The sequence below is a fragment of the Rana temporaria genome, chromosome 6, assembly GCF_905171775.1.
Source record: "Rana temporaria chromosome 6, aRanTem1.1, whole genome shotgun sequence".
In the NCBI taxonomy this organism is placed as follows: domain Eukaryota; kingdom Metazoa; phylum Chordata; class Amphibia; order Anura; family Ranidae; genus Rana; species Rana temporaria.
In genome coordinates this window covers 12,613,027-12,627,279 of record NC_053494.1, presented here as the reverse complement: position 1 = coordinate 12,627,279, position 14,253 = coordinate 12,613,027, and the positions used below count along the sequence as shown (strand labels likewise).

The 14,253-nt window shown below is 39.9% G+C and overlaps 2 protein-coding genes across 2 annotated transcripts in view; both read right to left on the bottom strand.

Annotated features, from left to right (window-relative positions):
• Positions 1-2,494, bottom strand: part of LOC120943115 — a 46,543-nt gene extending 44,049 nt beyond the window's left edge. The window contains exon 1 of the mRNA XM_040356236.1: positions 2,295-2,494. Within this exon, the coding sequence (XP_040212170.1) occupies positions 2,295-2,361 (67 nt within the window). The 5' untranslated portion in view covers positions 2,362-2,494. The remainder of the gene's footprint in view (positions 1-2,294) is intronic.
• A 6,035-nt stretch (positions 2,495-8,529) lies between these two features.
• LOC120943114 lies at positions 8,530-14,253 on the bottom strand. Its single transcript, XM_040356235.1, has 2 exons — positions 13,847-14,253; positions 8,530-11,612 (listed from the first exon to the last, which is right to left on the bottom strand). The coding sequence occupies exon 2, from the start codon at positions 11,196-11,198 to the stop codon at positions 8,811-8,813; it is 2,388 nt and encodes a 795-aa protein (XP_040212169.1). The 5' UTR covers positions 11,199-11,612; positions 13,847-14,253; the 3' UTR covers positions 8,530-8,810.

Genomic DNA, 14,253 nt, shown 5'->3' with positions numbered 1-14,253 from the left:
CCCATGATGTCATCGGATTAGAAGACAGACCCATGATGTCATTGGATCAGAAGACGGACCCATGATGTCATCGGATCAGAAGACGGACCCATGATGTCATCGGATTAGAAGACGGACCCATGATGTCATCGGATCAGAAGACGGACCCATGAGGTCATCGGATTAGAAGACGGACCCATGATGTCATCGGATCAGAAGACGGACCCATGAGGTCATCGGATCAGAAGACGGACCCATGATGTCATCAGATTAGAAGATGGACCCATGATGTCATCGGATTAGAAGACAGACCCATGATGTCATTGGATCAGAAGACGGACCCATGATGTCATCGGATCAGAAGACGGACCCATGATGTCATCGGATTAGAAGACGGACCCATGATGTCATCGGATCAGAAGACGGACCCATGAGGTCATCGGATTAGAAGACGGACCCATGATGTCATCGGATCAGAAGACGGACCCATGAGGTCATCGGATCAGAAGACGGACCCATGATGTCATCAGATTAGAAGACGGACCCAGCTCAGCGCTGGATTAACTCTGTGTGGCAAGACTGGGCACAGATGATAGGAAATCGTATACTCTACATTGTGACAGCAAAAACAAAAAAAAAACAGGAGGGTTTACAACCCCTATAAACTATAGCTACAATTATATACTTGTACAGATCACATCTCAGCTACTGGCACAATTGCCCTGCAATCCCTGTGTTTACATAACGGACTGTTGCCGGAGGAGTGACACCAGGCAGAGATTTGTGTGCCGGAGTCCCCGGGAAAGTCTATGAACTGGAGGGGGGGTGGGGATATTCAGTCCACCGGTGTCCTCCATACCTGACGTTGGGGGTTGAATGACACGGGACAATGACTCTATTATCTATTCCAGCTCGGGTTGAGCGAGGATGAATCTGATCATACACAAAAGAATGGAGAAGAAGGACGGGGCGCGGCGGAGACTTCATACTCCAGGCTCTGTAGATTCTAGAGGGTTATTCCAACCACCTGAAATCAATAGGATTGTAGAGTCACCCGCAGAGGAGAAGAGAAGAATGAAGAAGAGGAGAAGAGAAGAATGAAGAAGAGGAGAAGAGAAGAATGAAGAAGAGGAGAAGAGAAGAATGAAGAAGAGGAGAAGAGAAGAATGAAGAAGAGGAGAAGAGAAGAATGAAGAAGAGGAGAAGAGAAGAATGAAGAAGAGGAGAAGAGAAGAATAACGAAGAGGAGAAGAGAGGAATGAAGAAGAGGAGAAGAGAAGAATAAAGAAGAGGAGAAGAGAAGAATAAAGAAGAGGAGAAGAGAAGAATAACGAAGAGGAGAAGAGAAGAATAACAAAGAGGAGAAGAGAGGAATGAAGAAGAGGAGAAGAGAAGAATAACAAAGAGGAGAAGAGGAGAAGAGAAGAATAATGAAGAGGAGAAGAGAAGAATAATGAAGAGGAGAAGAGAAGAATGGAGAAGAGAAGAATGAAGAAGAGGAGAAGAGAAGAATGAAGAAGAGGAGAAGAGAAGAATGAAGAGGAGAAGAGAAGAATAACGAAGAGGTAAGAGAAGAATGAAGAAGAAGAGAAGAATGAAGAAGAGGAGAAGAGAAGAATGGAGAAGAGAAGAATGAAGAAGAGGAGAAGAGAAGAATGACAAAGAGGAGAAGAGAAGAATAACGAAGAGGAGAAGAGAAGAATGAAGAAGAGGAGAAGAGAAGAATGAAGAAGAGGAGAAGAGAAGAATGAAGAAGAGGAGAAGAATGAAGAAGAGGAGAAGAGAAGAATAACAAAGAGGAGAAGAGAAGAACGAAGAGGAGAAGAGAAGAATGAAGAAGAGAAGAATAACAAAGAGGCGAAGAGAAGAATAACAAAGAGGAGAAGAGAAGAATAACAAAGAGGAGAAGAGAAGAATAACAAAGAGGAGAAGAGAAGAATGAAGAAGAGGAGAAGAGAAGAATAACAAAGAGGAGAAGAGAAGAATGAAGAGGAGGAGAGAAGAATGAAGAAGAGGAGAAGAGAAGAATGAAGAAGAGGAGAAGAGAAGAATAACAAAGAGGAGAAGAGAAGAATGAAGAAGAGGAGAAGAGAAGAATGAAGAAGAGGAGAAGAGAAGAATAACAAAGAGGAGAAGAGAAGAATGAAGAGGAGAAGAGAAGAATAACAAAGAGGAGAAGAGAAGAATGAAGAGGAGAGGAGAAGAATAACGAAGAGCAGTGAGGAGGGGGAGAGAGAGAAGAGACAGGGAGGGGCTGAGCTGCTCTGCTGGAGGAATCACAAAGACAACAATATATTCTACAATGTATCACTCACATGTATGATAGAGGAGCAGGAGGAGGACGCCGGTCATCCCGTCCATGGAGGACAGCGCTATTCTCATCCTCGTATTCCGATTATTTCATCAAAGACCACAAACCTCTCCTCCTCCGTCTGTGCCGGGAAACTGAAAGTGAAAGTAACCAGGAAAACATCTGCAGAATCCTGAGTTCCTGGAAAATGGGATCCTCCTACAACCTCTCCCTACATAGACACCAATGACAGGGCTTATTTTATCCCACCGACACCAATAATGGGGCTTATTATATCCCACCGACACCAATAATGGGGCTTATTTTATCCCACTGACACCATCAATGGGGCTTTTTTTATCCCACTAACACCATTTATTTCACACCTCCCAACTTTCTGAGATGGGAATGAGGGACACCTATTAGCAAAAGTATGCAGGCATAGGACACGCCCCCTGCCACGCCCCCCCCCCCTTAAAGGAGAATTGTATATAAAAATAAATTGTTTAAACCCACAAGTGCTTTTTTTTTACCACTACTTTTCCTTTATATTGGCTTTTTAAATTTACAAATGCAGCAATTTAGATTTTGGATGGAAGGTTTAGCGCTGGGGAACACTTTTTTAACCACTTTAACAAACGCCGCATGTAAATATACGTCGGCAGAATGGCACGTACAGGCAAAGGGACGTGCCTATACGTCCCTGCCTAGACGTGGGTCGGGGGTCCCCCCCCCGGTACATGCGGCGGTCGGTAAGCCTCTGGGAGCGATCAGGGATGAGGGGGCGGCTATTCGTTTCTAGCCACCCACCCCCCCCCGCCCGCGATCGCTCCCCGGAGCTGAAGAACGGGGAGAGCTGTATGTAAACACGGCTTCCCCGTGCTTCACTGTGGCGGCTGCATCGATCGAGTGATCCCTTTTATAGGGAGACACAATCGATGACGTCAGACCTACAGCCACACCCCCCTACAGTTGTAAACACACACTAGGTGAAACATAACTCCTACAGCGCCCCCTGTGGTTAATGGCTAATTTTACTCCCATTTATTATTTAGTGCCCCCCCCCCCCCAATTTTGTCTAAAACATTGAAAAACATAAGGGGAAAAGGTGCAACAATACAAGTCGTACTCCGTGAAGGGACACCTACATTATTAGTTACAACCAGCTTTACACCACACACGTCTTTCGCGGAGACTTTCACAGGTTCACAAGTTGTTGGCAACCAATGGTGGAGTTTCTTTTTTATCCCACTGACACCAATAGCCTCTCTCTCCCACCCTTTCTGCCACTCTGTGCTGCTTCTGGTTCCTGCCAGAAACTCTGCTATTCGCGTCGGGACCCTTCTCAACTCAACTCAACCAATGACGAGGTTCATTTTTCTCCCAGTTTCTGTTAAGTGACTCCCCCCATGTTTTGACTAAGGCTCCATTCACACCTAGGCGTTTTTACGCCTGTAGCGCGACGCGCACAAACGCCAGAGGGACGAAAAGTAATGAAAGGCAATGGGGATGGTTCACATCTGAACGCCTAAACGCCTGTAGCCTGTAGCCTGTAGCTCAAAAAAGTTCCGGACCCTTTTTTGTCGCTCCTAGCGCACGATATGCGCGTATTTGAGCGTTTTTTTTTTACATTGAAGTCAATGTAAAACGCCTGATACGCGCGTATTGCGCGTAAACACGCGCTTGTACAAGCGTTTTGACGCCTGTGTTGCTGAAATCCGGAAGAGGTATATTCACCCAGGAAGAGGAATAAAAAATTCCTAGGAGAGCAACAAGTGATGTCAGGGATGATCATTTTTCTTATTGGCTAATATGGAAAAAGACAAAGTACAAAAACGTCGAACGCCACTGTGCGAAAACGCGCGCATACGCGCGACAAAAACGTCGGTAAAAACGCCTGTACGCCCTACGCCTAGGTGTGAAGGGAGCCTTAAACCTAGCCAAAACGTAAGGGGGAAAGGTGCAACACCATGGGCGTCCGCTGAACTTTTTTCAGGGGGGGGGGGGGCATCATTTTAAAGTCATCAATGCTCGGTCCCTTTTTGACAATGTCATGAAGAAGAGGGGCTTAGTCATTATCGCGACAGGCGGATCGACATAGGCATAGCAACATACATTTACACAGGCAGGCATTGCAACACAGGGGGCAAGTCAAGTCAGTGCCATCTTAAAGCGGTGGTTCCCCCTTAAAAACAACTTTTTTTTATTCCACTGCCCCCCCACATTCCATCACGATTAAGGCACATATTTTTTTTTTTCCTGCTGTACATACCTTAGTACAGCATCTTCACCCGTGCATCCGGGTTGCGATTCCCGCGGGAGTGGGCGTTCCTCACATGCTGTTGATTGACGTTTTGCCCAAAAACGAGCTCCCCCCTGTCGCGTAAGCCGCGTCACGGTTGGCGAAAGAAGCCGAACGGCGAGTCGTCGCTATACTGCGCAATCGCATCGCCGTTCGGCTCCTTTCGCCAATCGTGACGCGGCTTACGCGACGGGGGGGGGAGCTCGTTTTTTTCCTGCTGTACTAAGGTATGTACAGCAGGAAAAAAAAATATGTGCCTTAATCGTGATGGAATGTGGGGGGGCAGTGGAATAAAAAAAAGTTGTTTTTAAGGGGGAACCACCGCTTTAAGAGCATTATAGGCACTGGGGCCCCCAGCCCTGTCTACATAATCACGCACGAGAATAAAAAGTTAATCAATTAATCTGTGACCAGTAAAATCATTCATCAGTGACCCATGACCAGTAAAATCATTCATCAGTGACCCATGACCAGTAAAATCATTCATCAGTGACCGTTACCAGAGCAGGACAAAAGAATGAAGATAAAGATAAAGAATGCAATTTAAATGCATTTTTTGCTGTGAAAATGACAATGGTCCCAAAAATGTGTCAAAATTGTCCGAAGTGTCCGCCATAATGTCGCAGTCACGAAAAAAATTGCTGATCGCCGCCATTAGTAGTAAAAAAAAAAAAAATTAATAAAAATGCAATAAAACTATCCCCTATTTTGTAAACGCTATAAATTTTGCGCAAACCAATCGATAAACGGTTATTGCGATTTTTTTTACTAAAAATAGGTAGAAGAATACGTATCGGCCTAAACTGAGGAAAAAAAATGTTTTTATATATGTTTTTGGGGGATATTTATTACAGCAAAAAGTAAAAAATATTGCATTTTTTTCAAAATTGTCGCTCTATTTTTGTTTATAGCGCAAAAACTAAAAACCGCAGATGTGATCAAATACCACCAAAAGAAAGCTCTATTTGTGGGGGAAAAAGGACGCCAATTTTGTTTGGGAGCCACGTCGCACGACCGCGCAATTGTCTGTTAAAGCGACGCAGTCCCGAACTGTAAAAACACCTTGGGTCTTTAGGCTGCATATTGGTCCGGGGCTTAACTGGTTAATATACAGCATGGCGGCGGGGGGGAGGGGGGTAAATGTCCTGCACTGGTCATAGTAACTCGTGTTAATGTTCTGCACTGACATTAATACATGAGTTACTATGACCACTGACCAGTGCACCCTCCTGGCATTTTAAGGGTATATATACAAAGAAAAATTTAAAGGTTTTTGTTGCCAATCCCCTTAAAGCGCTAGTTGTTTGGCTGTCTCTGGTGGCTTTCCAGCCAAGAAACTAGTATTTTCAGAAGGGAAGTCAGTAAAACCAGACTGGCTTTGCAGTGCAGTAATGCAACACACATTTTGGCGCACATAGGCCCAGATTCTCATACATTAGCGCTGCTCCTGGGCAGCGTAATGTATGAGCTCTACGTTACACCGCCGCAGGTCTACAGGTTTAAATCCTGATTCTCAGAACACTTACCTGTAAACTTGCGGCGGTGTATCGTTAGATTGCTCGGCGCAAGCCCGCCCAATTCAAATGGGGCGGGCACCATTTAAATTAGGCGCGCTCCCGCGCCGAGCGTACTGCGCATGCTCCGTCGGGTAAATTACCCGACGTGCATTGCGCTAAATGACGTCGCCCCGACGTCATTTGCCTAGATGTATACGTAAATGGCGTCCAGCGCCATTCACGGACGTCTTACGCAAACAACGTAATTTTGATTCAATTCGACGCGGGAACGACGGCCATAGTTAACATTGGTTGCCCCTGCTAATAGCAGGGGCAACCTTACGTGTCGGGTACGCTACGCAAACGACGTTAATTCGCTGCGTCGACCTCGCGTATGTTGGGGAATCGCCGTACTTACCTCATTTGCATAGACGACGGGGAAAAGTGACGATGCGACACCTAGCGGCGGGAAAAAAGCGTAACAGCCTTACGCTTGTCAGATCTAATGGGTACCTATGCGCAACTGATTCTAAGATTCAGTCGCATAGATACCCGGGGCCAGATGAGGAGTAACGACGGCGCTAATGGTGTTGCGCCGTCGTAACGCCTTCGAGAATCTGGGCCTTTGTACGTATTAATGTTTGCACTGACTTTTTTTTTTAATGGCTCCCCAATGCACTAAAGGAACACACCTGACCTGCTGCATGGTAATACACTTGGTTGGTAACTAATTATACACTTTGATTTTTACTATATGCAATTGTGATTGTTATTATTCGAGTAGTGAGCCTCACTGAGCCATTTTACAAGTGTGTGGACATGTGTTAAACTTGCCTAAACAGCGGCGCTGGCTCCTCTTGGTACAGCTCTCTGCACTCCTCCCATCAGTCCCACGATGATCCCCGACCCCTCCCAGCGTGAGTGACGTCACGCCACCAGGACGAGCACCGGGCTAGACTGTAAAGTTAGGGGGAGTGAGCAATATTTAAGTTTATTTTGCAAAGCAAATATACAAAAATCAAATACTTTCAACAGGGTACATTCTCTGTACTGCGACGCAGCGCATAAATACACTACATATCAATACAGTTGCAAGCATACAATTAAATTACATTCATTCAACCCATTCTGCGGTATGATGCCTGATGTGTTGCGCAGAGTTGTGAAACCCCGAAACATCACATCGTGCATGACGCCGCATTACCCTGAAAACAGTAGTTCAAAAAAGCGTGTCAAGAAATGTCAATGTCAGGGGGAAGGGGAAATCTTCAGACGTCCTCTTCCTCCTTAAAGTCCATCAAGGTATAGTCTCTCAGCAGACTGAGGGTCAGTCTGCGACAGTCCTCAATGGACATCCTCTGCCGGTGGTGTACGCGGCGGTTCCTGGCGTACCATAAAGCGTCTTTAAAGCAACACAGCACCCGCCAGGCACTGTCAATGTCCTCCTGTGAATGAGTTCCACAGAAGAGTCCGTTTAACACACCAAAGTGTGTAATAGCAGTCTGTGGTACAAAGTCTTTAAGTTCAGGTTCCAAGGCCGTCAACAGGCCCTGTGCAAAGGGGCACTCCCAGAAAACATGGTAAGATGTTTCCTCCTGAATGATACAAAAGGGGCAGTGCCTGTATCTGCACAGGTTTCTGGCATGCAAGAATGTCCTGAGTAGCAATCCCCCTTGGATTGCCATCCATGCCTGATCTTTGTGCCTGTTGGTGAGTCTCTTTGAAGAAACATTCCTCCAGACCACTTTGCAAGTGGCTGAAGGGAGGCCTGGAATCGACTCCAAGATGTCCGATGCTCTGATCAACTTGTAGATAGTTTTTGGCTTCCACAAGTTGGGCTTATGAAATAAAGTTGATAACTTGACTTATATTTAAATAGCACACTTACTGCTATTAAATCGATCGTGAGACAGATTCGTGAATAAAAAAACGTGTGTTTAATGTACACACTTAACATAAGTACAAAAACAGTTTAAATGTATCAAATAACTTCAAATAAGAGTTCAAAAAATAAGAATTTCAAATGAATGATGTGTGTTCCAAGACTTGCTTCCGTATGTTTGCAAAATGAGCGTGTCTGAATGTCTCCTCTTGATGTTGACTGAGGGAGTCCTTGAAGATGGCTGAAGAACGAGTTCTGCCCCAGCTGGCAGACCTTCAGTTTATATATCAAAGACATTTCTTTGTCTGAATTTCGCGCTCAGAAATATACCCTCCCAAAGGGCGTGATTTATAATGAAAACCTGATACAACATCTGTTTTACATCTATCTCAACCTTTACATAGGAAATGTCTCCTGAGAACCTAGTCTAAATATTCTGTAGATCTCAAGAGGAAATGGCTTGTTTAGGTAAGAAAAGGTGAAAGGTCTACACAGCTAAAATCACAGTCTAAACAGAATGTGGCCTAACTAATCAATCACTGAGAAACAGCCATATGAATTACCTCAATAGGAGAACACATTCCAATCAAATACAATTCTTTACTTAAAACATTAAACATTTCAAATGAACATATATATATATTTCATATTCAAACTTATACGTTTTTGGAGTTTCAAATATCGAATCCAGCGAATTTACACAAGAAAATTAATAGCTCAAACAGTCTCACATTCATTCATATTAACAAGAATATATATATTCTTTATAAAATCCTTCCGGAAGGGATTTTAGAATATAACATTCCCCTCTGAAATATGAATAATGACCATATTTCCTAATCATTTATACACCCATTTATGTCACAAACACTCTGACTTTGATCTAATAACTCCAAATGCATTGTCACCTGTCATCGAATTTGCAACTCCAAAACCTAATCTCCTTTTAAGCTTATTTTGCAACATATCGTCACCTTTCTTGATTTCATTTCTGATTTGCTTATACAATTTTTTCATTCTAAACATTAAAAATAATTGATATATAATGCATAACATAATAATAATAAAAATAATAACTATAGGATGTGATAAAATATTTCCTGCTGCGGAAGTAATTGAAGTTTTTCCCCAAATAGATATACTGTTTTTAAATTGATGCCACCAACTGGAACCAGTTAAAGTGGACCATTGGTGAACTACCTCTTGCAAATTCCCTTGCTCATGTTTAAACGATATCTCTGCATTCCTGAGTTCTTTAGCTAGAGCCATTAATAAACCTTGATCCTTTTGAATTATGTTAACCCATTCTCTCCATGGAAACTCATCTATTTGAGACAAATTATATAATGTCGGACTAACACTAACATTTCTCAATGATAGATGAGATAAATTAGTTCTTATACCATTTACATTTATAGCCCTTAAATCACCTTCTGCACAATACAATCCCCGTTTTAGGTTTTCTGTGTTTGTGCAAGAGGAAAAGAAAGTCTGAACCCTTTCTGTATCTTTCATGATCTGAAAACAAACTTTCCTTTTATCTACAAGAGTAGTTAATTCAGAAGAAGCTTCAAATGTTTCTATTCTTGCAGAACATAATGTATGATTATGATAACAAGAATGAAATATACTTTTATCTTGATTAGGTAAACAAATAACTTTAGACTGAAATTGTAAACATGATGACAAATCTAATTGTTCTAATTCCAAATTATCCTTGTTAAGCGCAAAATCTGTATACTGCAATTTATAAAATAATAATTGAGTATCACTAATTGGTAATCCCAAAACAGTAATTGGAACCAAAATTTGTTCTCTCCCTGCTATAGGAATCATAGAAGAACTGTAACATACATCCTGACTACATCCTAACCATTTATTTACCCATAAATCAGTATGATTTCTTGCATATGCATATTCTCTGGGTAAATTCTGCAATATACCAAGAGGGGTAACTCCACTCTGAAAAGCTTGTGCAATTATTTTAAAATTAGTGGAATATTCTGTTTGAATTTCTAAACATAATCTGGCAATATGTGAATGTTCTTCACTAGTCATTAAATTGAGAGTAATATTCTGAAGATGTAGTATGGATGGACCCATTACATTGGCTGTTTTAATAACCATATCTTCTAATATCTGATTTAAGTTTCTTTGGATCTTAAAACCTTTACTTCCCACTAAACCTGCTGACTCAAGATCAGATTTTAACGTGTTAATATCCATACTATTTGCAATGCTGCCAATTATACCTATGCCCCCTAGGGCTCCTTCGACAATACCACGTCTATTTCTGTTATGACTATTGATTCCAAACCATCTTTCAATACCCAATTCCATATTAACCAAATGTCTTTGACATTGTGGAAACCTTGTAGAAATTTTCCATTCTGAAATATTAAAGTTCCACAATATAATGACGAATGTTCCCTCTCTCAATAGAGCTCTGGATTGTAAATGGTTAATCTGAAAGGGATTAGCAAAAACACTGTTTTTACCAACACATGGAGTTTTCCCTGGGGACATGACAATTATACTTGCATTAGCACATTTCAAGGGATAGCCTTCTATTAATATGCAGCACTCATATATACCAGTATCATTTAAAGATACACCTGATTGATGATAAATAAATTTATCATTGATCCAATTCACATTACCAAAAATTCCTTTGTGAATTATATTAGTTGTACTGTGGAAAAAACTACCCAAAAACTCACCATTCCTTTTCCAAGTTAACAATGAATTTTGAGGTAAATATATCTGAGTACTACACATCAAATTCAATCCATCTTCATCTTCAATGACTTTTAAAGACTGTGGTGACACTTTTATCTCTGGAACAATAATATCTACCACAGTAATGCTAATTTTGACTCGTAACTGAGTAGATTTTCTTATTACTCTAAAATCCCATTTTCTTACAATGTCTCCTTTTTCATCTCCAATTATATTTAGATGTTCTGGGTCTAATATTTTTACAAAACATTGAAAAAGGTAATAATACTGGTCTACTGGATAAAATATTTTTCCAGACCTTGACATATCATTATTAACATCTCCTGACCAGATTGTTGAATCATTACCTTTTATAAATAATGACCAAAAAGCTCTAATCAGTATATTACATTCAAAAGTCTTGGTTATGTTATTAGACCTATAAAATCCTTGCATTTTAACAAAATTGGTTTTCGACTCTATTTTAACTTCTATTTCCACCTCATTACTATGAATGAAATATAATTCCATACAATGCTCATATCCCTGTCCCACAGCTATATACCCAAACAAATCGTCAGCTGTATTAACATCAGTATATCTGAACTTGTCCAAATTTTTATCTATCTTAATATCATGGTTTTTATCGCTTTTGTCCTCCGTATTAGTATTAATATCTGGCTCGCCGTTATCTAAAGTGACATCATTGTCCACATCTCTTTTGTTTCTTATCACTATAATGTCTTTGCTGAGAAAATGTTCAATCCTGTTAACCTCTAAATGGCTGGAACAGTTTGTGATATATTTTACCACTGATAGAAATGTCAATAGTGAAAAAATGAATCCTGTGACGATGACGATGATGATCAACTATCTTTCTTTAAGATTTTTCATCTCTTTTGTAGTCATCTTTCCTTCTTTGATCAATTTTTGTAAAAATCATTCCTAGAAAAAAGAAAAGCAGTATCATTTATCTCAAAATATAAATTTTTATCTCATAAACTAACATTATCATCTCATAATATACCATTTTCACTAATCAATGTATATCCATATTTTTGTTGTCTACGTGCATATTCCACTGAATTGAGAGGTCTTTGAACTTACACCATTAATCATCATGTTTTCTCTATTGCCCCTCTGTGCATCGTAGACAAAAAAAATTCATTGAAAAACCAAATGACATTTTCCTTCCTGTCATAAAATTCACAGTGTTTCAGAAGATGCTATACTTCTGACACTACTCAAAAAAAACAAGATTAAATTACACTGTCTGTTATGTATTCCATTTTGTCCCACTAGAACTTTACTATAAGAAAATCAAACAATTATTCTTTTACCAAAGTGACCTAAACTCTCATGAATGAATTTAGTGAATTCCCTAAAGGTGTTGAGGTATAACAAGACACAAAAACCCATTGAAAGTCATGACGCAACATCAACGTTCTCATGAACCATAGGAGATGTCGAATCAACCTGTAGAGGAACAAAAATTCCTTTTTCTGTTCTTCAGCAAATTAGGGTATCTGTGTGTTTGTTTTCCTTGCAACAATTATACCAATTCAGGTTGAATCACCATTTCACCATGTAAAACCTACTTCCTTTGCTAAAGTCTCTTAAATAGAAACCTCAAAATACTAATAAAAATAGTATAAATATATATATATTGTGCGTATGTGTATGTGTTTCAAACTGGATCAACTTCCTTGTGTGTGTGATTTTTCAAAAGTGTGTGTGTGTGATTCCTATCAGGCTGTCAGCACGTCTGCATGTCTCCCTTTGGCCCCCACCTTTTCTTACAAAGGAGAGCTTTGGAAGCAAAACCCCGCAAAATTTAAATCACAAGGATGTATGTCACTTACTCCAAAATTACTAAGGATGGACTGTGAAGAGCTGAGATAGGAATAATATATATTGTACTCAATGTTTGAAACAAATAACACTACATACATACACATATATAAATTTCTTCCTTATTAATACATATTCTTTTATCATTAAAATCAATTCCCTTCATATCTTAAAAAGACTTCAATATGATCTGTTACATTTACTGCACAATGCACATCCACTACACTATACAAGTAAAGAAACAATAAATTCTGTCTCTTTTTCTAAACCAATTAATATTCCTTAAAATTTCACTTCACTTTTCATGAGCTAGACGTTACATATATTCCACTTAAAATCTCTTCTTTCAGAATTGTCTGCAATTCTGCCAGAAAAATAAAATATTCAACTTTCTGATTCCCAACATGAAATCTGTCGAACTTACATCAAAACCTTATTCAATAATCCTTATGCAATACCAAAAATCATAGCCAAAAAGTCATAACCAAAAATCATAAATTCCATGCCGCTCACTAAGGAACATGCCTATTTTTTCCTCCCAGCGTAACATTAGAAGTAACAAATGGCTTATTGTACTTTAAATAATATTGTTCTTCTTGTCTAACTTGAAAATTATACCTCCTATGATTACTCCATCTTACAGAGTAAACTTCATAACGCCTTGGAGACGTTTTGAAATTATGTGACTTCCTGTCACTCACTGACCAACAAAATTTTGCCATATGACCTTTCCTGCGACATAAAGAACATTTGAAAACTTGCTTTCTCTGTGCATATGACGATGGATAAACACATTGCTTCTTAGAATGAACAAACGTAACACATTGCTTGTCACTATTGCCTGAAATGCTTTCAAAAACATTCACTGTGTTTTTAGTAATGTCTGCTGCAATAATATTATCCTGTTTCCCTGCATGTGGTATCTCCTCCATTTTATCTGAGGACTGAGCAAATTCTGTTAATACCATATCTGACTGCGTTCCTATTTCACTCTGCTCAACATAATTACATACAGTTCCACAATTTAAACAACTAGCTGCAGTAGATACATTCTCATGTGTTTGCATATTGCCTGCATTACCCGAAGTGTCCTCTGAATGTATTTCTGTTACCTCAGAAATCATTGAATTAAAATCTGTAACTAGTTTCATTACATTACTTAATTTCCTTTTAATTTTAGCTAACGAGAATCTCTCTGCATCAATAGCCAGATTAGATTCTAAACATTGCAAATATAACGACTTCCATAAAACAGAATAACAAATCTGTTTCGATAAACCTTGACATTCATTTGCTGAACATTTAAAACATTCCATGATTTTACTCACCGAATAAGAAGTCTTCCGTGTTCTACGAATCTTCCAGGTCATTCACGATACATCAATACTTCTAGGCTCTCGTCAAACTCTTTCCGTAGTTTCTCTCAGTACTAACATGTTCCCCCTTTCGATATAAGGGACAGTTGTAAAAAAACTGCGACAAAATGAGCGACTGGCTGATTGTTGACTTCTAGGTTCTCGTCAGACGTTTCAAAAATTACTCAATACTCTACTTCTCTGCCCTTCGATAGCACTTTGAGAAAGTGGTATAATATTTGAAAATCGTCCAAAGCCTGGCTGGCTTAGCCAATGAAATAAAGTTGATAACTTGACTTATATTTAAATAGCACACTTACTGCTATTAAATCGATCGTGAGACAGATTCGTGAATAAAAAAACGTGTGTTTAATGTACAC

Bases quoted from the DNA above. Each gene is read 5' to 3' on its own strand.
- LOC120943114 (XM_040356235.1), bottom strand. From the start codon at position 11,198: ATGGAATTATATTTCATTCATAGTAATGAGGTGGAAATAGAAGTTAAA.